Below are 27160 nucleotides of genomic sequence, written 5' to 3'. Positions count from 1 at the left end.
TACATCCTCACCCTCCAGAGCCAGCGTTTCCCCCTCCCTCTGTCATGGACTCCTTTTCACTCTCCCCTCCCCCACAGAGCTCCTCTCACCACTATCCTGCTCAGACCCTTCCAGAACTAGCAAAGCCATTGGTCCAGGTGGTGAGAAAGAGCACACATCCAGATATTGAAAATGTACACACAAAGTTTTTGTTTTTAACTCAAGAAAGGGCTTTTATTGTTTTTTAAACTCACTTCCTGGGAAGTTAATTTTTAAAACACTCTTACGGAGTTTGTTCATCACTTGTGCTACATTCAAAAACAATAATGCCAAAAAAAATACAAAAACCAATAATGCCAACCAAGACCCTCAGTGATGGGGTGAGCACCCCATCCAGACTCTGACATGGGCAATGAAGCCAAGGCCCACCTTTGAAGTCTGGGAGGGCAGGCCCAATTGATGTAGCCCCTTGTAACTCCCACCCTCCAGGCCCCAGTGTAGAGATGCTCAAGGAAACTTGTGGATCTGTGATTAGCTTCCTGTGAACTCTAAAAAAGTGTTCTTAAAAACAGTACCGAGTTATTTTTTATTTACATAATTAATTATTTTTAATTATTATTTTTAATTAGGTTACAATGCCTCAGTGTAAAGGAGCCAGGGAGAAAGGTGGGCCCATTGATAATGGGCCACATTCTGTTCATAGACTTAAAGACACATAGAAACTATATTACAGATGCATGTGCCAGTGCAAGACATGCAGGTGTGCTGTGTGCAGCAGATGGACACGCATATGCATGTGCGTGGAGGTGCGACATATACCCACAGGCACAAGGATGAGCAGGACACAGATGCTCCTACAGCCCAGCCTCCCTTTCCTTTTCAGCACCAGCCTTCCTGCAGTAGGAACCCCACAAAGGCAACTGAAATCCCTTTTATGGCCCATGTTTTCAGGGGAGGTATCTGAGGCCTGCTTTATTTTCCTTTGGGATTCAATCTCTTGAGCATTTGGTCAGTAAATGCCAAGCCAGCCAGGCATGGATCCCAGGGAGAAGATGAAGTCTGCCCCAACATGGCCAGGTCCACACACATGCTCCAGCACACCAGCTCCGAGCAGGCCAAATGTCAGCTGTCTTGGGGTGAGGCAGTGGCAGGAGGTGCACCTCTCTGTGGCCACTTGCCAGCATGCACACCCCACCAGGGTTCCGCTTCCAGTGCTGCCTCCAACCTGGGCAGTTTGTCCTTCATTGTAGGAATGTGAGGATGGCTCCTGGGGCCAGATGGGCAGGCCAGTGTAGGATCAGAGATTGGATTCCAGTTACTTCAGCATCTACTGGGCCACAGCCCTGTGAGTCTAGGGCCCTTGGTTGGCCAGCCCCTGGTGTCTCTTCTACAGGGGAGCCACGTGGGGAAGGAGTAAAGTGGGCAAAGAAGGTGGGTGTTCCCGGCTCAGGCCTCTGCCCAGAGCTTTCATTTAACCCATTCTCCAGATGGTGCTGAGTGTGAAACAATTAAGGAGACTTAGTCTACCTCATCTGGCTGCCAAATAATGATTAGTGTGCTGGGAACCACCTAAAGCTGTAGGAGGGCTTTTTAGACGTTCCCAAGCAGGCCTTTAATACCACCACCACCCTGCCCCTGCCACAATGTTAAAAGTAAACGACAACAAAAAAGGAATCTTGACTTCTCTAATGCTGGCCCCTGCCTCAGTGAGGCCCACAAATACCCCCTGAGGGCTCCGAGCCTCCATATCAGCATTCTTAGTAGACAAGAGCTCTGGCAGGACCCCCCGTGAGGTGGGCACGGTACAGCCCTCCATGTGCATGAGGCAACTGAACCAGGCCGGCCTGGCCCCCAGTGGGAGGTATCTGCCGTGGTGGTAAACCAGGCCTCCACCTGCGAGCTTGGTTTCCTACCTCCTGCCTTGCCAACCAGCCGGGTAGGGTTTCTAAGGTACAGTGGGCACCTCCCTTTCCCACAGGATGGGTCCCACCAGGGGGAGCCAGGGTAAGGAGGAAGGCCTCACGGGAGCCCTACCCCCCCAAACCCCAGATGATGAACATTCCAATCCTGTCTCTGGACTTGTGCGCTGAGGTCATGCAGCATGACAGAAGGAGGAGGGCCGGGAGAGGGGCCACAGTCCTCAGCCCCCTGCCGCAGGGGCGGCTGTCGGCATGAGGGTAGTGGGCCTTTGGAGGCGTGGGATGAGCGTGCTGTCGGCGGCCCTGGGCGCATGCAGGGGCTCAGGATGCAGCCTCATCTTCTTGGACGCCGGGGAGCTCCAGGCTCTTGCCCCCTTCACCACACCTGTCTTTCCTGTTCAGGGGACACCAGGGGCAGAGGGACCTCAGGGGTCAGAATGAGGACTCAGGAAGACACTCTTTCACACACATAGCCATTCCTTTCTGCAATTCCTCAACCACTGCCCTCTGCCCCTTATGCCCCTCCCCCCACCCCTCACCATGTCTCAAAGCTTCCCTCAGCCCTGCCCCCTGCAGTGTGCCCCTTGCTGGTCTCCCTATCCCTAGTCTTGGCCCACAACCCTCTGTGGTTCACTGTTGCCTAGAGATGAAGTCCAGCCTTCCCAGCCTGGCTTCCAGAGCTGCTCACCAGCTGACCCCACTGAGTCCCCTGCATCCTTGAGTAGCAGCCAGATCACAGGCCTTCCCTGTTGGTCTAGCTCAGCCCCCATCGTTCTGGATAGAGGGGCTTTGGTTTTGTATTTTCTTTGCCTTGTTCACAGGGCAGAGTCTACCTATCAGTCTTGGAATTCAGTCACATGTTTAATAGATTCTTGTATTCGATTATTCCCCTAAGATTTTTCTTTTTAAAATAGCCAGTGAATATATTTTGATGTAAAAAAAAAAAAAATCAATCCCATTTAACTCTACTGTAGGGCTTCACCAATTATCCCAAAGCATAAAAAACAATCTATCAAGGACAAATGTTAGGACTCTATGATGAGGTAAAACCTGCTTTTCAAAACTAAACTTAGGACACAGAATTATAGAATTTTATACCTGAAAAGGATTAAGCCCAATCCTCTCACAGTCCAGATGAGCAGACTAGCCTTTCTCCCCATTAACATGTCCATAAAAGGACAATGATTAATGATTGCCTTGTTCAGCCATATTCTTAGGACCCAGTTCTGTGCCAGACATAGACTAGGTGTCTTCAGCCTGCAAGTGCCCTGTCCCAGCACTAGGGAGCGCTGACTCACAGGCACTGAGAGAGTAACCCTCCATCCAGGTTTGTCCATCATCACCGTCCTGCGTAATGCCTATTGTCCTGCCATAGTAACAGCTTCCTTTTTCACTCTCGGAAGTGGCTCTGTTTGGATGCTAAGGATGTGGTCGCCTACACTAAACCCAATTCCAGCATCAAGGCCTGCAGACTGAGAGAAGCTCAGGGAACTCCTTCTCGTCACCCTGGCCACCTCACTGAACATAAGTTCAGTACTGTCAAGACCTCTCCAAAGACCCACCCCTCAACCTCCAGGGGCCAGGAGGTTTGTCAAGTGGAGGGCAAGCAGTTGGTATATGAACCTCCTGAGTGCAAACAACCTCTGGCTGGAGCAGACACCAGCCTGTCCATGATGATGGGACCTGACACTTCTGAAGAGCCCACTTACAAAAGGGTGGCCTCTCACGAAACCGAGGTCTGCCCCCCACCACACAGCACATGTCATGTTACTCCTTCCCCAGAAGGAGAGGCTCAGGTACCTGAAAAACTGGCACTCACCTCTCTAGGGAGCAAGCCTTCTCCACACAGCAGGTGGAGGGGCAGAGGATGGGGGCAGGGTGCGGGGTGCACAGTGTCTCCCCTCTGTAGAACCCTTCACCGGCCAGAGGAAGGCAACCACTGTCCAAGGACTACCTTCTGGTCCAGGACTCCCTCACAATTTTCCCTTTGCAGGTCTGTGCACAAACTCCAACAGGCCTTGTTGGCAACCCAAACTGACTTTTATTTTAAAGGGAGCAGGTGGAAAAGCTGAGGACGAGGCTGACAGAGGTTTGGGGAGCTGCTCTTCTGGCCTCTCCTAGGGGGTGGTGAATGCACATGCGTGGTTCGCAGTAGGGAGCTTTTGGCCAATGGGAGTTCCTTTTCCCTGGCCCTATCAGCCAGCCTGTCCATACTTACTCACTGGACAAGCATGTACAAAGTGATAACTGAGCATATGCCTCAGCCACAGCTGAAGGTAGCATGGATTACTCAGGAAAGCTAACACTCCCCCAGGCCAGGAAGAGTCAGCAGAAGCGCCCCTCCTTCCACAGACAGGCAACTTTCTACAAGAAGCAGACATGATGCCTACACACCTCGACCTAGCTGTGGTGCCCTGAGAACAGAGGTACAAACGGGGCCCTCCCCTGAGATCTGGCTGTGTCCCTGGGCCCCAGGCTCAGCCTGTACAGCCCAGTGACAGTGAGAGTCACAGGGATACACACAGCCCTCACCCCACCCCAGGGAGCACCCTGCAGGCCTCAGCCCATCGGTACTTACGACAGTAAGTTTCCTGGAGCAGACATAGATCGCTCTTCCTTCCGAGCTTGAGGTTCAAATGGATTCCCAAAGGAACGCTTTCTCAGCATGGACTTAACCAGGATCTGGAGAGGACAGATCAGAGTGAGGAACACAAGACCTCAGGCTCCCAGACACACTGGCAGCCTCCACACTGACTCCATAAGGGTACATCTCCTGGGTGGGCTCTGCTGAGGTTCCCTTCCAGCCAACAGAGAAAGGAAGAGTATACTGGGTGGAGGAAATGGCAAGAGCACAAGGGGTGAAGGTTAAGGGTGAATTCTAGGAATGGTGAGGTGCTTCGCACAATTGTGCCTGGGGGCGCCCCAAGGCCAGGAGCAGACTATAAAGGGCCTGGAATGACAGACTAAGAGCAGGGACTTTTCCCTGAGGATATGGGGAGTGTAATCAGGGAATGCCTTAGAGCTAAGGTGGGAAGGATGGAGCAGAACAGAGGCTGTGGCAGGAGGAGCAGAGAGGAAGCAGCATGTGGCCCAGGGGAGATGCCTGGACAGAGAGAGGCTGCTGCACCCTGGTTCTCTAACTATCTCCCTTCTTCTGCAGCAAGAACACTTCTAGGTCCCTGCCTACACACACATGCCTACTATGGGGGTGCATTCAGTTGTCCATTGATTGATTGATTGATTGATTTATAAAATATTTATTCATGAGACACACACACAGACACACACACACACACACACACACACACACACACACACAGAGGCAGAGACATAGGCAAAGGGAGAAGCAGGCTCCATGCAGGGAGCCCAGTGTGGGACTTGATCCCGGGTCTCCAGGATTGGGCCCTGGGCTGAAGGCGGCGCCAAACCGCTGAGCCACCCGGGCTGCCCTAGTTGTCCTTTTAGTCATTTGTTTGTTCATTCATTCAACCAATAACTATTTATGGAGCTCCTACCCTTTGCCAGACACTATCATTCAAGGCACAGGTGCCAGCCACGCTGAGGCAAAAATTCTTGCCTTCATGGAGCTTAGGTTCTAGTTGGGGGGACATGCAGTAAAGAAGACAAATCGGTAAAACATATGCTAGTTAGTGGTGAGGGCTAAAGAGAAAAAAATAAAACAGGGCAGAAGGATACGGTATGACAAAGTGGAGGTGGGAATTTTAGATAAGGGGCCAGGGAAGGCTCACTTCTCACTCAAGTGACCTTGGAGAAAGGGCCCAAAGGGAGTGAAGAAGTGGGCCCTGCAGGTATCTGGGCAGGGGCACCCCCCAGAAAAGAAGGTTCTGGAGTGGCAGCTCATGTGGCATATGGTTAGAGCTGAGCAAATAGAGGGAGGGGAGGAGAGAGGTAAGGTCAGTGGGGAGATGGAGGTGGGAGGTAGGCAGTCTGTGCTAGGTCCTCCCGGGTAGTCAAGGCTGTAGCTCTTACTCTGAGTGACAAGGAGGCCTAAGTGAGTAGGGTCTCAGCTGGCAAGTGACCTGATGAGTCACCAGGACCCCTTGCCCACTGAACTGAGCAGCAGTGGGGGTCAGGGTGGAAGCAGGGGACAACTTGGGAGGCTATCTCAGTGGTGAAGGAGAGAGACAAGGGTGGCCAAGACCAAGGAAGTAGTAGTAGAGACCCTACAGAAGCTGCCTGGCTCCAGGGGCCTTCTAGAGCCCCGGAGCTCCACAGATCATAGGAATGAGCAGGACTTTGGCCACCTGGCTCTAGCTGGGCCTGGACCCGGTAGGGAGGGCTGACATGCACAGAGCTCATGTCATGCAGGGCACAGGTACCAGCTCTCTCTTTGCCCTGTGATGACCCCGACTTGCTGTGATAGACCTCAGTGCAGGGCAGGCCATGGTTCTCAGTGTTCCCCCCAAGCGCCAAGTGGCCATTAGGTGCTACATGAGTAACTTCCAACAGTTAACATGGCAGATGAGAAAGACTAAACTGTGAGAGTGGAGGAAGCACATGAATGAGATCCAGGGGCTCAGGCGACCTCTCTAATTCAGAAGCCCCCAGGCTTTATAGGCTTTCTCACTGTCATGTCCTCGGCACTTTGTGCTGTGCCTAGAAACAGGGAGGGAAGGAAGGAGGGAGGAGGGCAGAGAGGAGGAGGGATGGAAGGAAGGAGGGAGGGAAGAAAATGCTTTTTGCAGTGTGGTGAATGCTGACACTTGGTGAGGGCAGTATATTGCTTTAAATCATTCACTCTCCTCACCAAGCCTCCAGGTCTCCCTAGCACGAGGCTGAATAACCGGATCTCTTTCAAACCCCACTGCCCTCCAGTAGGACTTTGGCAGATCAGCATCAGGGCCAGCCAACCATCAGGGCCCAGTAGAGCATGTCTCGGGCAGGAGCAATGCCCTCCTCAGGCCCTCCTAGGACAAGGGAGCCTTCTCCCCCTCACCCCCTTACCACTGTAGTCCAGCTGGGGATGAGCTTGATTGAATTCTTCACCTCCTCTTCCGTCACCTCCACCACACTGCAGTGCTCCTCCTCCGAGGGAAGGGGCTCCTCCCCACCTTTGGTCACCCAGGGGTGCACCTGTGGAGTTGGGAGGGCAGGGAGAGGTCAGACAGACAGACACCCCGTCAGCAAAGGACCATGGGCATTCTACCAGCAATCACTTGGAGGGGATCCACAGCCCACAAACCCCAAATCTAAACCCAATATATTTTGGTGTAGAGCTCTCTAGGAGGAGAAACTGAGGCCTCTTTGCTGTGTCCAAGACCAGCCCAGCCCAAGACCTCTGGTTCCCCAACCTTGATGTCTGGCACCCCAATTCTTGTTTCAGGATTTTTGTCTAGCATCTTCAGGATTAGGTCCTTGAGCTCCTCACTGACCTCTGGCCTACAAGGGGGGAAAGATGAGATAGTTAGTGAAGATTCTTTTCTGCCCACCTCCATCCCACCTGCTCTAGGATTCCCTGAATAGTACAGGTCAGGGCAGAGACACATCCAACCCTCATTTCTTCAGGAGCAAGAGGGATACCCCAAGGTACCAAGGCAGAAGGGTAGAGTTTCAGAACAAGTAGATGGATTATCCTTTTTTCCCGAATAGGAAGTAAAGCCATCTCCCTCAGGAGGCAGTCACCACAAACACAAATGCAGTTCTAGGGGGTACTAGACACCCCCTGGGGGGCAGAGATGGTGAGGACACTGTGAGAAGAGTCATTTTATGGGACACTAGGAGCCTTTACCATACTCGCCATCTTATCCTCTCCTCTGCCTGGGAGAGAAAGATTCTCATTTGACAGAGGAGGAAACTGAGGCCCAGAGAGGTTAGTGGGTTGACACATTGCTATTCAGAAGAGTGAGGGCAGGGATGAGACCAGGGGAAGGAGGAGCAGGACTCTCAACCCCACATTACCCTGACTGTTTCTGCCCAAACTCCAGGCTTCTCTGCTACCAACATTTTTGGGAAGCCCATTGTCTAAGCCTGCAGAGAAGGAACTCACTCTTGGGACTGTTGACCTTGGATCCCTCTGCTGTTGTACTTAATCCCTTTTACAACTCCTGGGCTGGGAGGAAGAGACCTCTGGCATGGGGTACAGCAGGAGGAAAGGTACAGAGAGAGGCAATTATAGGAAAGGGATGGAATCTAGTTAGCTAGTGCTGTGTGGGATGAGGTGGCAAATTCCAGAGGTCCTCGAATGGCAGAGCCAGGAAAGGGCTTCTTCATGGGGGCTTTGGGAAGCCATGGAAAAACTTTCAGCAAGAGATATGGTGAGGTATGTTCTGTTTTATCAGGGTCACCCTGGCCTGATTGTGGTGGCCACACTGGAAGGAGGGTGGCAGCAGGGAGACCAAAGACAAGGCTGAGGACAGAACCACTTAGGGGCACAGGTGGCAATGGAGTCAAGAGATCTATACGAGGTAGAGTCAACAGGGCTTGGGGACCAGATGGGGAGTGGGCACAAGGCAGTAAGAGCCATCGAGGACAACACCCAGGATGGTTTTTGACTTGCCCAGGCACTTTGATCAGATGGCAGAAGGACCCTGAAAAGTAAGGAGCCATGATCGCCAATATCATAATCAGAAGAACCACAGATGAGCAGGGACACCTCTCCAAATAGTCCTCTGAGCTCAGAGATCTCAGTCACAAATGAAGGGACAGGGAGGATGGAGTGGCTTCAAATCCCAGATCCTCTGATAACTCTCCTCTGGAGCCTCCACTTTTCCATCTATGATATGGGGAAGCACACTGGTATCCTGAAGTCCTCCTACCCCATGTGGGTGTAGGGTACCCTACATGGTTCCCTAGTCCGTGTAAAGTTGATGCCATTAACCCCACAGAAGCCTTTAGAGAAGGAGCAGTGTGAATGTGTGACCTGGGGTCATTCCTGCCCAACTCCTGGCCTCAGAGTTCCATTTGTACAATGGAATCCAATCAGGTATCTCTGAGACCTTGCTCTACAGTCCCACCCCTTCATCTGCTCAGGTGCCTCTCCCAGGAAACAGCACCCCCACCTCCAGATCTGCAGGCTGGGGTGGGGCCTTCAAAGGGCAAATGCTCTGCTACAAGTCAGACACGCCTCCCTGGGGGTGGGCAGGAGCCCCCTCGATGGGCAACTCACTCCTCAGGAAACACCACGGCCTCATTCTTGATCTTCCTATGCAGGGCCAGGATGTAATCATCGATGAATGGGCACTGTTGGGTGGAGAAGCAGACAAAGGATGCAGGCCCAGAGCCTCAACTTGCCCTGGGGGACTGATCCCATTTCTTAGTGCAGTCAGAAGTAGGGGCAGCTCTGGGCTCCTTGATAGATGGGAGATACCTTGTCAAACTTGTTTAGGGCCTGGCACATAGTAGGTGCTCAACAAACACTGAGGGAACAAATGAATCATTGAGGGAACAAATGAGGCTCAGTATACCCACTGGCCTTCCAGCCACCTGCAGAAAGGCCTCCGTTCCCAGGACTTAGAGTCTACAAACCATGTTCACTGAGATTCCCTCCTGCCTCTCAGTGCCATCACTAGAGTGGTTCCTCCTGGGGACATGGATTTCGGCCAAGTGTTGAGTGTTCTCAAGGCCCAGGCTTACCCAGAGCAAAACTCAAGGACAATTTGTAGAATGAATGAATGAATGAGTCACTCAATGTGTGAAGGAATGAAAGAATGGATGGCATCAAGGGCCAGAAGGACAGGGCGTGCTCTGGTGAAGAGAGGGCAACACCACCGTCTACACCTCCCACTGGGATGTCTGCTGTCCTGGAACTTCTTCACATGAATCTCCTCCCAAGGCTCAGGAGAAACAGAAAAAAGCCTCTTTTTCCCTCAGTCTTCTCTGAGCCAGGTGGGCCCTTTCAAAAGTCACTTTACTTTAGGACATGAAGGCAGGGCCTGCAGCTGTCATTCATCTTGGTACAGTGAGGCCCTGACTGTGGTGCCAAGGGTGTAGGCCTGCCCAGCTTTGCCAGCCCACCCAACACTCACCTTTCCATAGACAAAGCAGTATAACGTGACCCCGGTGGCCCATACATCCAAGGCCTAGGAAAAGACAGGTAATATCAGTCCCCTGAAAAGAACCAACACCCTTTGCTCACGTGGGCTATGGGAGAGGGTACACTGGGAAACTCCTTCCTCAGTCATGTATTTACTCAACAAATACTCCCAGGTACTTGTTCTATACCTGACCCTGTGCTGAGCACTAGAGACAGGGTCAACCAGAACAGGACCCCTACCTCTCAGGGATTCTAAGTCCCCTCGGAACAGACCCAAACCAGATTTAACTCAACAGGTGCAAAACTACCTTCCCCTACAGGGTCACATTTGCCGTACCCACGGTGCCGAAAACATGGTGTGTATTAAACTTAGACTCACTAAACCAGTTTGTCATCCCTTTTCCTGATAATCCACTGGAGTAGCCACCATCCACCTGCTTTCTGACACTAGAAATAGCTCCTGCCCATACCAAGGCCCTGGCCCTCAGTCAGCTCCACGGCTCCTCACAGCTCCCCCATGTCCTGGGTTCTAACATGTGCCCTCTCTACATTTTCTCCTTCTGCAACCCCTCTCTTCTCCTGGTTTCCACTTCCTCTCATATGTGAATGATTCTCAAATGTCTACCTAACATATTCCTGCCACAGACACCTCATCTGAATCCAACCAGGGAACACCAGACAAATGTAAAATGACATCATTCTACAAAGTAACCAAACTGTTCTCTTCAAAAATGTCAAGGTCAGAATAGACAAAGAAAGACTGAGGAAATCTTCCAGATTAAAGGACCCCAGAGAGATGTGACCATTGAATACTCTAACCCCTGGATCAGGTCTTGGGCCAAAAATAAAAGGGGGGGGGGCATTAAAGAACAACAGTATCCACACAACTGATAAAATGTGAATAAGGTCGATGAGATAATAGTCTTGTATCAATGATAGATTTTCTAACTTTGATAATCATACTGAGGTTATGTAAGAGAATGTCCTCGTTCTTAGAAAATATCTGCTAAAATATTTAGTGATAAGGGTAAACAGGACAAAATGTCAACAATTGGTGAATCTGCGTAAAAAGATACAAGGGAGTTTTTTTTGTATTATCCTTGCAATTCTGGGCAAATTTGGAATTATACCAAAATTAGAAGTTCTTAACCAAAATCTCTACGTCCCTGACCCCTCTCTTGAGCTCCACATCCACACACATGTCCGAATGCCTCTTGACCATTGGTTCCTTGGCAGGGGCACAGTGGGGTAGCCAGGACTCCCCAGGTGAGAGAAGGCATGTGTGCTCAGGGGAACACACTGCCTTGCAGCCGTCTGCTCAGAAAGCTTTGCTCACCACGTCTGTCAGTTAGGAGGAGCCACAAACCCTCAGGCCTTCTAAACTCTGCCCAAGACCCATCGTGCCCCCTTCCCTGTGCCCCTCAGTGCTCTTGCACCTTTCCTGGACTCCACCTCATACTCAAATCTTCCCATTCTTCAAGGCCTAATTCGAACCCTGCCATCTCCAAAAGTCTCAGGGGAACCTCCAACTTCTTCCTAAACATGAGTTCTCCTGCTCTTTTCACCATCTCCAGAAGGACAGGGAGTGGGGCTAGCTCAGGACTCAGCACAGAGCAGCTGGCAGAAGATATTTGCAGGGGAGGCCAGGGGCCATTCTGCTGGAAAATGAGAGGAGGTCAAAGTTGGGGAGTTTTTCAGGACTCCAGGAAGAGGCAAACAGGAAGGAGAGGACTGTGTTCAGTGTTCACTCCTGAGACCCAAGGACCCTGACACCCTCAGGTTGGAAAGGAGTCCCCACTGCAAGCTATCCCTCCCCTCGACCCAAGCCCCAACTCAGCCTAGGTCCTAGAAGCCACCTTCCCACTGAAGCTCTGGCCGGAATCAGAAATGGCTTCAGGTGCCATGAATGCTGGAGTCCCGGCTGTACTGGACAGCTGAGCATCGTTCCCCTCAAACTGGTTGCTAACGCCAAAGTCGGCAATCTTCACGTGCCCATCGTCTCCCAGGAGCAGGTTAGACGGCTTGATATCTCGGTGGATGATCTTCTGGCAATGCACTACAGAGAGAGGCAGCATGAGTGCTGGTCTGGGGGACAACTGCTGGGAGCACACCCCCCCCATCCCACCCTCACCTGGCCAGCTCAAACTCTAGGTAAGAAGGAATGGGCCATCCCAGCCCACGTACACACTCATCTCAGGAGGACCTTGAAAGAGGACTTTAGGGCCCTCTGCTCCACTATGCAGCAGACACCAAGGCCAGCCCAGGCTGTTAGAAGCAAAGCCAGGACTAGACTCTTAGGAGTCTTTGGACTCCAAATGCAGTGCTCTCTGTTGCTGAAGGGGGCCATCAGAGGAAATTGGGAAGGGAGGCTCTCCATAGACCATCTCTGGCCCTCTCTCATGTTATCTGCAGTCTCAAAGCCTGTCAAAAGGTTTCCCCAGTCTCTTCTCCCACCCAGCCTGGTCAGAGATGTTCTTCTACTTGGACTCAGGGTGGAACAGTGAGGTATCCTGCAGAAATACTGCCTTAGGCTTAGGGACTCTGAGCTAAAGAAGTTTCAGCAAGAAAGGGCATTCCAGGCCTTGGGACTGCTGGGATGACATGGCTGTGGTAAGGATCAGCCTTCTCCAGTAGGCTGAGGGCTTACCTTACTTCCCGAGTCTAGGACTGTCAGGAAAAGATGGGCATCTCAGGCTGAGATGGCCAGAGATGTCCCAGCTAAGAGAAGGCACTGACTCTACCCCACAGCTACCCACTTAGGGGTTCCCCACTCAGCATATACTTTCCCCTGGACCAGCAGATCCCACGAAGCTGGAGAGGAGGGAAGATGGAAAGGGTAGGAGAGGAGAGGCAGAGGACAGGAAGGCTAAGGGCAGAGGGAATGAATAGCGAGTGTCACACAATAACAACCAAACCAGTGGTCCTATAGTGACTGCCTCCTATGTGCCTGGGGTACACAAGAGATTTGACACATACCCATTAGAGTGCAGAGGCTCAAGGCACTGTGTATTTGACCATGGAAAGCGGTCCCAAATTCTTATCTCAAGCCCTTGCCTCTCCCCTGAACTTGGGTTCTTTATCCATGTGGCTATCCAGTAGACATCTCAATATTTCTTAGTAACACGTCTAATTCAGAACTTGATTTCTGAATATAACCCACCACTAACATAACCCACCACCACCACCACCAAACAGAACAGAAGACCCCTGCTCCTCCTCTGGTCTTTCCTTTTTTTTTTTTTTTTTTTTTTTTTTATTATTTATTTATTCATGATAGTCACAGAGAGAGAGAGGCAGAGACACAGGCAGAGGGAGAAGCAGGCTCCATGCACCGGGAGCCCGATGTGGGATTCGATCCCGGGTCTCCAGGATCGCGCCCTGGGCCAAAGGCAGGCGCCAAACCGCTGCGCCACCCAGGGATCCCTGGTCTTTCCTTATTTGGTTAATGGCACATTATCAGGCCAAAAACCTCAGGATCATCCTCAACTCCTCTCTCTTTCAGAACCCACATTCTGTTCATCAGCAAGTCCTATGGGCTCAACTTCTGAGACACATTTCAGATCTGACTGCTTCTCATACCTGCATTGCTGTGCTTGCCCCACCTATAAGAATCAGGCCTGGGCTCTCTGACCACAGAGCCTTCCCCAAGCAGCCTTGGCCCTCCTCCCTTTTGACAACCAGAATCACAAGGAAGCTCTTCAGTGCCTGGTACTTCCATTCATCTGCCTGTCCAGCCCCTGGTTCTGACTAATGGGCTCTGGGAAGCCCTTCACCATGATTAGCTGGGTCTTGATAAGGCTTTACCCAAAAGCAAGATGGGGTTAGCTTACTTTGGCGTGAGTAGAGAACAGAGGATAGTAGACAACAGACCCTTAGCTGAAGAGGAGGGCCCAGGACAGGAAGGGGTGGAAGCCAACCTGGTACAGGATTGTGGGTGCCACTTGTCACACCCAGGGTAAATGCCCCTTTCCCATAAGTCTAGACCCTTGATAGGGACTTTCTGCAAAGCCCTCTTCTCTGTGTGCCTCAGTTTCCCCATAATATGCAAAGAGAGTATTATTTGGAGGGCCCTGAAGTGGCTCAAATGAGATAAAGACAATCCTGGTTCCTGTCAACTCAGCTAGGTCCTCACTCTGTTCACCCAGGGAGAGAATATGTTCTTGATAAACCAAGCTAGAGAGATGGGCATCATTCCTGTTCCCCAAATCAGGCCAGAAACCCAGGTGCCTGAGGGCCATCCCCTCCCCATGACAAGTCAGTCATCCAGTGCTGCCCCCACTCACCTCCTTCATATCTCTTCCCCACTGCCACTATCCTAATCCAGACCTTACCATCTGTCACTTGGGTTGTAGAAAAAAAAAAAAAAGCCTCCATCCTAACCGGCTGGCCACCTCTTGCCCTTTATTCAGCCACCACACAGCTGTCAGAAAGAGCTAAGATGTAAATCCTATCATGCCCTCCCTTCTCAAATCCCTCAGTGGTTTACAATGCTGATGGGATAAAATCAGGAAAGTCCTCCTGTAGGTACCACCAGCCCTCATGGTGTACCTTGAATAGAGCTTTCCAGAATGGTGTTTCACTACCCTCTGCCTCATGCTTCAACTGGATTTTACTTCTCCCCATTCTCAAATGGGACATGCCCAGTTTCCTCTGTGCCGCTGCTATGCAGTTCTCTCTTCTTGGCATACTTTCTCCCATCCATCCATCAAGCCTGGCCAGTGAACTCCTACTTATCCTTTAGGACCCTGGTCACAAGTAGCCTCCTCCAGGAGGCCTCCCCTCAGTGCTCTGACAGCCCTGTGCCTCCCCAACCTTAGTAGGCACTGCTCTATTTCTGCCTGCTTGGGTTCCTATTCCTCCTACTAGGCTGTGAGATCCCTGAATTCACATCTGGGTCTTTGTCACCTCCTTGCCTGCAGCTGTCACTTAGTAGGTACTTATATATGAATGAAGTGAGTGAAGTAAATGAATGAGTGATAGAGGTTAACCTAACATTCTTCTTCCTGAGCTTTTATCACCTTAGGGCTCTCACAGTAAACACACCCTCCCTCACCCACAGTACCCATGACAGAACGAAAATGATTGGTAGATGGTGCTGACAGACAGGAACTGCTAAGAGCTAGCTCAGCCTGGACTCCACCCCTTCTGGTGTGCCCCCACCCCCCCACTCCCCCATCTCCTGGACCAGGGGGCAAGCAGCCCCTCACTCACAGTACTCAAGGCCCAGGATGATGTCCCGCAGGTAGAGACGAGCTTGCTCCTCCGGGAAGGGTTTGTCACTGGGAACCTCCATGACCGGCCTACAGGAAGGGGGGGAGGAGCAGTGTTCAGCTCAATCAGAAGGAATAAAGCAGACTGGTGAAGGGGATAGGGGCTGGGCCATTTAGGTCCCTCAGGACTTCCCAGGAGCCCTCCAACTGCTCCCCAGAACCCGTCATTAGCTCATATAATGAAACACTCATATAATGAGTGTTTATATAATGAAACAAAACACACACAGACTCAAATATCCCTTTACAATCATTATAATTTCAAATTAGCTTGATCTTAATTTCTGATTGGCCTGGTATTCCTTCTAAGTACTTAATTGCAAAGGTGGCATTTAGAGCAGTGTTTTTCAAACTGTAGGTTTAGACCTAATAGAGAGTCATGAAATCAATTTACTGGTTGGCTAATGCTTTTTTTAAAAAATGAACTAGAATTTATCAGAGTATATCATATTTAATGAAGCTATGTACTGTTTTGTACAACTTTGGTTTCAGTTACAGGTATGGATGGTAACGTAAAACTGGTATTTCTTAAGTTAAATGAAGGTCAAAAACGTTTGAAAGCCTCTGAATCTTAAAGGGATGCTACTCTTAGCACCCCCACTCCCTGCAGAGAGACAAATTACTGGCTACAGCCTGTATTCAAGGTCTCAACAGTTAGGGTCTCTGGTCCACCCAGGCCTGTGCCCATTACCCCATGTCTGTGTTTTGCAATAATCCTGGGAGGGCCAAATAGACATGAATTAGAACCTAATTAGACATTAGATAAACCACTTACCCACTCTGAACCTCAGCTTCCCCTCTTGTAAATGGCAGCGAATAGAGTCCCACCCACCCAACACACAAACTTATAAAGCTGCGAGAACTCTGTGATTTGAACCCACATAAGAGTTAGCTCCATCTCTACAAATTTGCTTGAGAAACCCTCCTTTCTTCTACCTCTCCTCCCTCATAATCTTTCCAGTTCTTCAAAGCCTGGCTCAAAACCCACCCCCTTTCAAAGGACTTCCTGAATGTCCCAGCCTTACTGACCCCCACCAGACTTCAAAGAATTTTCCTCTTGGTCTCTCGTTTTCCCCCAGACCAGAGCTCCCCACAGGGCTTTGGCCTCTGCTTTCTCCTAGAGCAACTAACCCTGGGACTAGGGACACAGCGAGGGAAAAGAAGGCCTGGATTAGACTTGGCCTGCCTGATTGGGAAGGGGAACTCACCCCTTTCTCAGGAGGTCAAACACTGAAAGAAAAGAAAAGAAAAAGTAAGTAAGGTACAGCCAGGCTGGCAAAGCAAGTGATGCCAAGGTCCCTCCCTGTTCTGGAAGGCAGGAGAGGGTCAGGCATCCAAGCATACCTGAGGGAGGGATGGGACAAGGGTCCCAAGGTCTCAGAGGAAGTGAATGGGTAAGAGTGGTTGGTTCTACCTATGGATCTGCCTCATCTGATTCAGCATGGCTTCCTTTGCTGGGAAGGAGGTGGGAGCCTTGGAGATGAGGCAGGAATTTTCCTAAAGGTCATAGCAGACAGGCAGGTAGGACAGGGAGTGAAGACTAAAGCCTTGGCCTTAATTCCTAAGCCAGTGGTTTTTCTGCCCCATTTCAGGGCCTCTAAACCCAGCCATGAATTAGGCACCATGAACTAAAACAATAACTACATTAACAACAATCTTGTATACAATGACTCATTTATCATATCAGCCCTATGAGGTACATATATAATCCCCGTTTTACAGGTGAGGAAACTGAGGCACAGAACTATCAGACAGGGTCTGGGAACCCACATCACATAGCCTGCTTCCTACATGTACCTGATCCACTGTCTCTCTGATTAATGGAGTGGGGGCTTGGGAATATTTATTGAATCTAACTGGATATTCTAAGCCGGAATTGGCAGGAATGGGCAGGGGCATCCAGGGCTTGAGAACATGTTCACACAGCCCATCTGAAGGTCATGTGTATCCCTGGGGAGCCCTTAGATTGACCTTAGGTAAGCTGCTTTGGGAATGAGCTAGGTTACTTACCCAAATAGAGATTGTCCTCAGCTGGGTCATCCAAAACCTAGTCAAAGGGAACAGATATGGGAGTAGGGGTTGGGGAGGCATGGGTTGGGGGTCCCAGACTTCCTTGTATCCACTAGCCCCAGGACTCCCAATATGCAGTGACCCCAGACAATGGAGCAGGAACTGTGCAGGCACTGGACAGATGAGGCCTCAACAACCACTGACCCTCAACCCTGGCCCACCAAGTGACATCCAGCTCTTTTCCCCTCCTGCCATGATGAGAGGCTCATTTCTTGATTCTAGGCAGCCCCTAACCCTCACTGAGACCTTGAGAACATCCCAGACCAGCGTAAACTGACCCCTGAAGCCTCCTTATGGCCCCTACCCTAGGTCTAGCGCTATCTTTGGAGGCCCTAGCTTCATGCACTCCTCCAGTGGGAACCGTAGTTCTGTACCAAGTGTCTCCGAGCACAGGACTTGGGCCAAGTTCCCACCCATTCATTGTTTCCTACCTCAATCAACTTGACCACATTCACATGGTCCAGCTTCTTCAGTATGGCAATCTCCTGGTACACGCGCTCAAGAGGCAGTAGCTGCTTGGCTGATCCTCCTGAGGTGGCTTGGGACCCTCTGGGGGGAGGGCGACCTGTGACCACGAAGGTGAGTTAGGCCCCTGCTGCAGGAGGCCTAGCCTCACCATGGCCCCACAGCCAGCCTCAAGCAAGAATCCTGTAGTAAGACCATGGTCTTGGCCCCAACCCACCAAGCACATTCCCACCACCAGGTCTCTGCTCATGGTGTCCCCACCTCTACCCCCAGTCCTAACAAAAACTAGCTAGGGGCCAAGGTCCCCTCTTCCTCTGCCCCCAGGCAAGGAGCTCCCAAGCACAGGACCCAACATATACATACGTGGAAAGCCATACTGCTTCAGTAACTTCTTTTTGGAAAGAACTTTCATTGCCTGAGGAGGGAGGGGCAGAAATGTCACTTGTGTGCAGGCACCAGGAGCTAGAAAAGGCTGGTTACATATGGATGAAGGTCCAGAAAGGAACACTGGGTGACTGCCACCAGAACTGAAGGTATGGCTCAGGTGCGTGGTTAAGCTGGTTTAGGAAGGCCATGTCTAAGTTAAGCTGGTTTAGGAAAGCTGGTTAAGCTGGTTTAGGAAAGCTGGTTAAGCTGGTTTAGGAAGGACATGTCTAAGGCCTTACCCCTATTACCCCAACAAGCCTTTCTGGAGCTCTTCCCTCAGAGGGGTCTGGCCTCTGCTTGCATATTTTCAGGGTCAAGAAGCTTACTCCTTTAACTAAGCATACCCTTAGGGACAGGAGCACACTCCCTCTAGAGGTAGCCTTGTCCTATCTTCCCAGCACAGCCACTGCCTACCTCCAGGCTTTTGGGCCTGGCTGGGGCAACACCTCCCTCCCATCCCCAGACTCACATAGTGCCTGTCTTCACTTTCGTTGTAGGCCAGCCTCACCACGCCGTAGGCACCCTGGAAATAGGCACTGGTCAGCCCCACCTGGACAGGGCAGCCTCCCCCAGTACTGGCTCAGGGGATGGGGAGCCCCTTCCCCCCAGAGCCCATCCCCCACCCCCCCAGCTGGCCACTAGCAGGCATACATTTCTGGCAGACAGGGAGAGAACTCCTGTGCCCTGGTACCTTCCTCTGCCTGCCTCAACACAGCTGTATGCTCCCTCAGTCCCTCTTTGCTTTCCATCAGAAACTAAGGAAGCAGGAATGGGGAATCATTTCCCACCCCTCCCTGGGTATTTCCTAGAGGACAAAACTTTCTTCACTTCTAGGCTGGGGCCTTTCTGGCTCTGCCTCACATTCCCAGTGGAGAAGGAACAGCCAAGCAGAGGGTCCTGACAGGCCGCCTCCACGAGTCCTCATGAGAAAAGCCTGCACTGCCCGTCCTGGTCCTACCTTGCCAATCTCACTCTGTAGCTTGTACTGGTTCAGCTGCACACAGTCCTGGGGGCAGGGGGAGGGGAGAAAGGGAGGAGCATCAGGTAAAGCTTGATCCAGAGGCAATATTGATCCCACCTCAGGAGCCTGTGCAGGGTCCAATCTCGGCTCTGGGCCCCTGACTCTCAGACCCCACATCTCATCAACCTTTTAAGTCTGGATGGGGAAACCTGGTGATGTCCATGCCACCAAAAGTGACTAAAGGCCTTTGATAGTGGTTTTGCAAATATGAATGGTGAGCCATGGCTGTTAAGAACCCCAGGAAGTGGTGAAGGAAAAATGCAGATTCTTGCCTGAATCCTGGCGTCTGGGAGACCTAAATCTGTGAGAAACATGTGAGCAAGTAGTTCTAGAAGCAGCTAAATGCAAGGTCTTGGCTGTATGGACAAGAAAGATGAGGAGAGCTTTAGGGACAGGAGACCAGAGCCCTGGCTCAGGCATAAAAAGCCCTTAGCCTCTGCAATTGGGAGATTGCTTGCTTGGTACTAGGATTCACTTTCAGATCTAAGTGGCAAGGACAGAGACAGTGAGCCAGAGGAACAGAAGCAAGAACAGAAGCTGGAAGCATACTGGCAGCTTCTGAGTCAGAGGAGACTCTAAGAAGCAGGATTAGAAGTGGGGGCTAAAGCTAGGTTAGACTGATGGGGAGGGTAGGCACACTATCTATCCTCAAATCTCTAAGAGGACTTCTTAGGGGACAAGAGAGGGGCCTCTTTCTGAGGTCTGGCCTAAGGGTAGGAATGGTGGGACTCACAGGAGGCAGTGCTGGGCTCAGATGGAGTACCCCTGGTGGGAAGAGCCTTGTTGTGAGGGAGCAAGTTCCTTAGTTCTGGGGGGTATGCCAAGCAAAGGCTAGGCAGCTGTGTGGCAAGGGCCAGAACAGAAAAGCATCTCCACTGAGGACTACTGACGAGCTCATGAGGACCCCCTCGCTCTGCCCCACCAACCTCTGCATCTGAGATGGCCACATGGTGAGACTCAATGGTGGGCCTCCGCCAGGCCCGTGGGGAGATGTGGCTGGCAGGCCCAGTGGCGTAAGGCCCACCCTGGGCCTCCAGGCAGCTTCCTGCTGGCCGCTCTTGCAGGGAGAACTTCCTAGCTGAGAGGCTGGGCCGGACTAGGGGAGTTCTTGAAGCACCACCAGGGATCACGGAGGCAGCTCTGGTCCTTGGCAGAGGGTCCACACCATTTCTGGCAGGCTCTGGGCCACCACCTGCCTCCTCTAGGTGGGCCACATCAATGGCTGCCACTCGCTCCACCAAGTCTGCCCGGGGGTCCTGGCAGCAGACTGCTGGGCCCCCCTCCATTGCCACAGTTAGGGGGCTCCTCTGTGCAGCCTTATTGAGAACCTGAGAAGAGAGGAAAGAGAAGGCTTCAATCCTGGCCCTGGAGTATGGAGGTCAGATTTCTAGGCCCTTCTCTCACTGCAGCCATAACCTAAAGGTTTTGCCCTACCTTCATGGCTTTGCCCTACCTGTTCCTTCTGCCTGAGTTGCCAGCATCCCTACTAACTAAAGGAATTCCAAAAACTCATCTGGCTTTGCTGCAGAGCAGCCCTCCAGACCTCAGTATCCCCATCTGTAAAATAGGTATAGTCACGTCTGCCTTCCTGGCTTCACAGGGAAGCAGGGAGAAGCTGATGTTCTAGAGTCAGGACAGACATGTGCAGAATCCCGGAGGCCCAGCAGCACTGGGAGAAACAAAGTCCAGGGTCAGCTCAGGCCCCATCCAGCAGACAGCCCAGTGACTCACCAGCCCCACCCTTGACTGCAGAGCATTCCAATGCTGCTGCCTGGAAGCTGAGCTGACAGGTCATGCAAAGACCTCCCTGATACACCAACCAGTCACTCACCTCCTCCACAAAGGCCTCTCCAAGACCACAGAGCAAGTTTGCCATCTCCCATTACTCCCTTTCCTGCCTCAGCAAAGCCTGCAGCCTAGGACAGGGTCCATTAGCAGAGGGGCTGCTGCTTTGGTGGCTGTCAAGAGAAACTCCACTAAACTAAAAGGTCACTCCTTATTTTTCCTGTTTTTTCCTTCCAGTTTATTTGTGTGTCCAAAATATTTGTCATAGCTGCTTAGGCTGAGATGTTCTCCATGGCCTGGCCTTACACCCATCCTGACCCTATTACATTCTGAGTCCCAAACCAGGCCCCAGGCTAAGGACTGAGACTAGCTTGAACCCCACACCAATCTCCAACCCCAGCCCCAGCCCTCACCTTCAACCACAACCCTGGGCTGAACCCCTGACACTCAGGCTGAGCACTGGCTCCAACCCAGCCTGATGCCATTCCTTCTTCCCGGCTCAGATTTAGTGTCATTTCAGGAAAAGGAAGTGAGTGGACTCCTGACCCTCTGCCCTTCCTGGCTGGTGCTCACTTCCTCTGTACCCACACAATGACTTTAAGAACATAGCCCTTGTTCCCCTATCACCTTGCTTTGACACATATCCAGGAGGTAGGGCTCACTGGAGCCCACTGGCCACAGAGGATCCTGGGCTGGGCTCCAATCCTACCTGTCATCCTACTGTGGGGCCCAAGGCAGGCTCCTTTCCTGACTCTGAGCCTCAGTCTCTCCGTCTATACCACAGATACAGGACCTTCTCAGATTCCCTAGGGCCACCACAAGGCTTGGAGATAGATAGTGGGCAAGGTTGTCATCCAGAACCCCTGTGCTTGGCACACAGTGTGTTGAATGAGTGGAAACCTAGAGGTAGTAGAGCTGATGTTGACATGCAGAAAGGAAGGGGGAAGGAAATCCAGACTGGCAACAGGAAAGAAGGCTGGACCTAGAGGAATACGGCAGTGGAGGGGGGGGATGGGAGAGCACTTGGTGAGCCTAGAGCCTCAAGGAGGTCTCCCTGGAGGAAGTGAAAGAATGAGTAGGCCTGGAACATCAGGGAGACCTCCCTGGAGGAGGTAAGGGAGGCAAGTAGGGCTAGAGCATCAAGAAGGCCTCTCTAAAGGAGATGAGGAAGGTGAATAGAGCTGAAGCATCAAGGAGTCCTCCCTAGAAGAGATGAGGGAGGGACAGTGAATGCATTTGAAATATCAGGGAGGCTTTAGGAACCAGACCATTTGCAGGAAGGATGACGCTAAGGCTGAAGGGAGCCTTCCAAGCCTGCCAGCCCATCCCACTGCTCCCTGTAGATGGGCCACACTGCCACCCTTCACCCTCACCCATAGCCCCCTTTCCTTCTCCTAGAATATAAAATCCATAGATTAGGGCTCTTGTCTGCCTTGCCTCCACAAGATCATTGGTGTTTGCAGCAGTACCTCATACATGGTAGGAGCTCAATACATGTTGTGTGAATGAGTCGTTGCCATAGTGATCATTATAGTGCTGTCCCCAATTGGCATGGGAAAGCAGCCTCACAAGGCGACCCCAACAAGCCTGGGGCCCCAGTCCATGGTAGGGAACGAATCAGTGTCAGGAGCTCCAGCTCTCTGGGCTGCAGTCTCCAGACAGGCAGAGGCCACTGGTGGCCCCGCCCATACAATTTGCATATGATTTCCCTGAGGTAGTTATCCCATAAAGTCACCATCCTTGGCTTCCCTTCTTTCTCTTTTCTCAGATGGGAAAGTCAGGCTCAGCCAGGGCCAGGGATGGGTCAGGCTCACACAGTAAGTCGAGGCAGAAGTCTTTCTGTTCCAGCCAGAGGCCCTGTTCCCTGGTTAAGGGCCCAGGCTTCATCTCTTCCTGGTGTGGGCCCTCTGCGCCCCAGTTTGCCTCATTTATGGAATGGGGCTAATAGCAGTTGCATCTCACTGGGTAGTCATGAGGCATAAAGGTGTGAATGCTGCCCACACTGGCTCAGGGCTAAGCCTGCCACTGGGGAAGCCCCATGAAAGAGAGTTGTGCTGCTGTTGTTGCAATTGCCTAGGACACACTGTGGCCCAGATGGACGTGCGGGCGGCATAAGGCATAAGGCGGCTATGATAGCTGACGTCAGGCCCTCCACCCTCCCTCCTGCCTGGATCAAATTCAGGTGACTAAGCATGTCTGCGCAGGAGGCAGTGGGGAGGCCCCAAGTTCCATCCTCACGTCCAGGCGGCAGGGCCTAGCACCGGAAGCTACCCATCTGAGGGCATGTGTCCACACATGAGAGAATGTGTGCAAGCAGGGATGTGGGTTGGGGTCACGGTGTGTGTCTGTGCATGTGGGGCAGAGGAGTCCACACACAGCAGCACATCTGCATAGAGGCAGGACTCTCTCAGTGTGGTCTACAGGTGTAGAAATGCGCTCATGTGTACTGGGTGCCTTTAGGTCTTCGTGTATGTGTGCTCCAGAATGGGGGGTGGGGTCTGCGTGGGGACCATGGAAACCTGGTCTCAGAAGGTCAAGTCTGAACTTCCCACATGGTCACCTATCCACCCGGCTGGGCTCTGTGTCCTGGGCAGGGCCACCCAGAGGGTCTCTTAAGGCCCTCCACAAGCTGAGGCCTCAGTTGAGACTTTGTTGAAGCTGACTAGGTAGGAAACTAGGCTACATGGGCAAATGAAAGGGCCAAGGGACAGACTAGGACTCAGGCCCATGGCCTGGCACGGACTCTATGGGTAAGGAGAGCCTTCCACCAACCTAGCTAGCCCTGCAGCTAAGAAGGACCAGACCCAGGCCCTCTCTCACTGTGAAAAGCTACCCTCATCCCGTCCTCCCAGACGTGGGCCATGTTGCCTTGGAAAAGTCATTGCAATTACTGGAGCCTCAGTTTCCCCATATGTGAATCAAACAGGAGGAGGCTGCCATCCTGCCAACTCCCAGGACTATAGAAGGAAGTAGATGAGATTGTGGATAGAGAAGTGGTTTGTGCCTGAGTGATAAGGGGCTAGGATGTATCTATATCTAGAAGCCACCAAGAAAGAGAGCTGTGACCCTGGCCCCAGGGGCCTCAGGCTCTGCCCCTGACCCGCAGGTGTCTGGGGGGCCTGGCCTCCTCAGGATGTACCCTATTCACCTGGGCCGCTCAGAGGAGGCCCAGAGTAGGAGAAAGCAGGCAGACCCTGCTCTTGTCCAAGTGTTCAAGCGTCCCCTAGTGGGACTTCAGGCACCACTCAGACCTCACTCTGGGTTCTGGAAGGTTGCTGTGACTCTCAGGGCCAGGTTGAGCAGCTACCACCCAGGCAGAGAGGACATGGCCCGGCCACCCAAAACTGGCCAGAAGGGAAGGCTGCAAGGAGGCAGTCTAACCACCCAGGCCAGACATGGCAGTTGGCCCTGACATCGCCAGGCTGCCTCATAGGAGCTGTGTTTATGCTCCTGACAAGCGTCTGGACAGCCCTGGCAACAGGTACCCTCTGCAGCTCCTGCCTCCGCCCGGGATGACTCAGTTCTCCTTGAGGGAGGCCCAGGCATCTAGTGCCAAGTCATGCTCGAGGATGCCTACTGTGAGGACGCCCCCTCCCATCGTCCCCAGAGAGGCCCCAAACACTGAGGTGGGCTCTGTGCCCAATTTGACATGGCAACCCTCAGCACATCTTGGCTGATGATCTCTGGGCATCACCTTCTAGCTCGGCCCCTCCTCACCTCCCACACCAGGACTGCACTTCCAGCTCAATTCTTTCCAGCCAGCTGCATCCTCCCCACCATGTTCTGGGGCCACTCACACTCACAAGGTTCCCATTCAACTTAGCATTTCCCCCAAGCCTGCTCTTCCTCCTCTGCCTGTCACAGAGGTGGGTACTGTCATCCTTCCAATTCTCCAGAAACCCAGGAGAAACCCAGGAGCCCACATTCTCCCTTTTGCCCATCCTTGCTTCCCTAGCCCCACTCTCTGCTCTGGCTGCCCCACACCACTCACAGCCTCCCAAACTGCAGACTCGGTTCTGCTGCCAGGCCTTTGCACAAGCTGTGCTTTCTGCCAGGGACACACCTCCCTCTCTTTTGCTGCTGGAGGATAGCTCAGATATCTCCTCCTCTGGGAGCCCTCCTGGATCTCCCCACTGCTGAGTGAGGTCACTAAGTTGAACCCCTTGCAAAGTCAGGATTTGGGCCTCGGCTTTTCTTTCCCCCTGCTTCTGCTGCAGTCTCCCCACCTCCAGGCTCATACCCTGACCCCACCCCACACCCTCCTCCACACCAGTTGCTAGAGGGAATATTTCTAACATGCAAATATGGTCACAATTCTCTAATACTCGGCCTTCCAGGAACTTGGAATCTGGAGGGCGGAAGAAGAGGAGACCTAGCCTCGCACTGGGCCTTACAGGGTAAGGAGCAACCAGAGAGAGACAAATCTAGAGTCACTCATTTATGGAACAAATATTCAATAAGCACCTGCCATATATGCCCAGGCACTGTGCTAGGTAGGTGCTGAGGAGATAGAGCAGTGAACCACAAAGACAAAGTCCTTGCTTTCACGCAGTTTTATTTCTAGTAAGGGCAAGAAGCAACAAACAAGAAAGGCTGTAACAAACAGCTGATATATGTCAAGTGGTCTGTGCTATGGAGAAAAACACAACCGTGTAAAGGGAATCAAGAGTGAGGGGTTGGGGGGGGGTACTATTTATAGTGTGGTCAGAAAGGCCTTCCTGTAGGATTTGAGTAGAATCTGAAAGAAGTGAGGAGGCAAGTAGTGTGCCCACCTGGGAAGGGCATTTCAGGCAGAGGAACCAGCAACTGCAAAGGCTGAGGTGGGATAGTGCTCACACTGTCTGGGGAACAAGAGGCGAATGTTCCTGGAGTGGGGTTCTGCATGTGAGAGGTACCCAGGCGAGCAGAGTTTACCTGGATGAGAAGGCCCAGCCATTCAATGTGCCTGGCCCAAGGGACAGCTTTCTGCAGGAGGTGGCATGTAAGCTCTTTCATGCCCACTGAGTAAGGATTTCAGAGGGGAAGAGGATGGAAGTTCTCACTGTGCATGACAGAGAGCCATTTTCAGGCTGGGACTCGGGGCTTGGCTTTGGAGGGGTTTGTGGACCGAGTCCAGGAGGTCTCAAAAGCCAGAGGATGGCTTTGAGCAGGGCAATGACTCAGAGGAGGTTTAAAATGATCCCCCTGCCTTATGTGGGGACTGAGGGGGAGAGGCCAAGGAGGATACAAGGGTCCCCAGAGTCTGTGGGCCTAGGACACAGTCTGACACACGGTAGGTGCTCAATCTGTACTTGCTGAACGAAGAAGCGAGGGCTGTGTGGGGTCCATGCATCCTCAAGGACACAAAGTGTGTGATCCTCCGACTCCCTGGCCCATGAGGCAGATGTACGCAGGCAGGCACGATCCTGAGGCCCGGGACGCACTCCAGCGGCGTCCGTGTGCTCGGCCCTCACACACCATTGCATCCAGTCATGCCCTCCCCTCACACCCGGGCACACTCCCGTGTCCACGTGACGCGCACACCCACCTCCAACACCACCACACACAGGTCCTGCGCACATGTGCACCCTCGGAGCCGCCAATTCTGTGCCTATCAGGCCCTGAAGCCAATACCTCTCCCCTGCATCCCAGCCCCGTCCAGGGGAGGGCTGCGTAGCTAAAGCCACCGCCACATCTGTCCCATTCACACACCCCGCCCCCCGCCGCCTCTCCCAGGTTTTTCAGGAAGCCTCGGCGGACGGCCGTGTAGGAGGAGCGCTGCGCGTCGATGCACATGTGGGTGCACAGGTCCGGGCCCACTCTGCAGAGACACGGCCTCCCACCCACGGCCGGGGCGGGGGTGGGTGGTGGGCAGGGCACCAACGCGGTCCCGCAGACCCGAGCCGTGGAGGGACGCAGATGGCGGAGCGCCCGCGTAGAAGCGGTCCCGGCTGCCGGCGCAGACAGAAGCAGGCTCCGGGAGGCTCCTATAGATGCGGCCCCCCGAGCACCGACGCGGCCCCGGTGGCCCTGGTTAGACGCGGCCTCGTCGACCATCCCTCTTCCCTACGTCCCCTCCGGCTCCCGCCCCGGCCCCGGCCCCGGCCCCGGCCCCGCCGCCCCCTACCTCGGCGCCAGGCCACAGTCTCCGCGGCTCCCGCGGTCCGCGCCCCGCCCCAGCAGCCTCGTCCGGGTCGCGATCGCAGCGCTCAGACCGCCGGCGCCGCGGCCGCAGACAAGCCCCGCCCCCGCC

General features: G+C 52.8%; 1 protein-coding gene across 1 annotated transcript; it reads right to left on the bottom strand.

Annotated features, from left to right (window-relative positions):
* Positions 1 to 185: 185 nt before the first annotated feature.
* On the bottom strand, positions 186 to 27160 carry CAMKK1 (calcium/calmodulin dependent protein kinase kinase 1). Its single transcript, XM_072778946.1, has 16 exons — positions 27035 to 27160; positions 20070 to 20471; positions 19081 to 19128; positions 18592 to 18645; positions 18060 to 18111; positions 17663 to 17796; positions 17172 to 17208; positions 16370 to 16391; positions 15103 to 15191; positions 11748 to 11947; positions 9884 to 9937; positions 9025 to 9098; positions 7211 to 7298; positions 6864 to 6992; positions 4477 to 4580; positions 186 to 2292 (listed from the first exon to the last, which is right to left on the bottom strand). The coding sequence occupies exons 2-16, from the start codon at positions 20427 to 20429 to the stop codon at positions 2220 to 2222; spliced, it is 1518 nt and encodes a 505-aa protein (XP_072635047.1). The 5' UTR covers positions 20430 to 20471; positions 27035 to 27160; the 3' UTR covers positions 186 to 2219.

The sequence above is a fragment of the Canis lupus genome, chromosome 16 (genome assembly GCF_048164855.1).
Source record: "Canis lupus baileyi chromosome 16, mCanLup2.hap1, whole genome shotgun sequence".
Taxonomy (NCBI): Eukaryota; Metazoa; Chordata; class Mammalia; order Carnivora; family Canidae; genus Canis; species Canis lupus.
The sequence above is the reverse complement of the archived record's forward strand: the minus strand, read 5'-3'. Positions and strand labels throughout refer to the sequence as shown.

Bases quoted from the DNA above. Each gene is read 5' to 3' on its own strand.
- CAMKK1 (XM_072778946.1), bottom strand. From the start codon at position 20,429: ATGGAGGGGGGCCCAGCAGTCTGCTGCCAGGACCCCCGGGCAGACTTG. The intron at 18,112-18,591 runs GTGAGTCTGGGG...CTCCCTCCTCAG, and splicing joins AAAGTGAAGACAGGCACTAT to GCAATGAAAGTTCTTTCCAA. The intron at 15,192-16,369 runs GTGAGTTCCCCT...CCCTTCCTGTAG, and splicing joins TTTGACCTCCTGAGAAAGGG to GCCGGTCATGGAGGTTCCCA.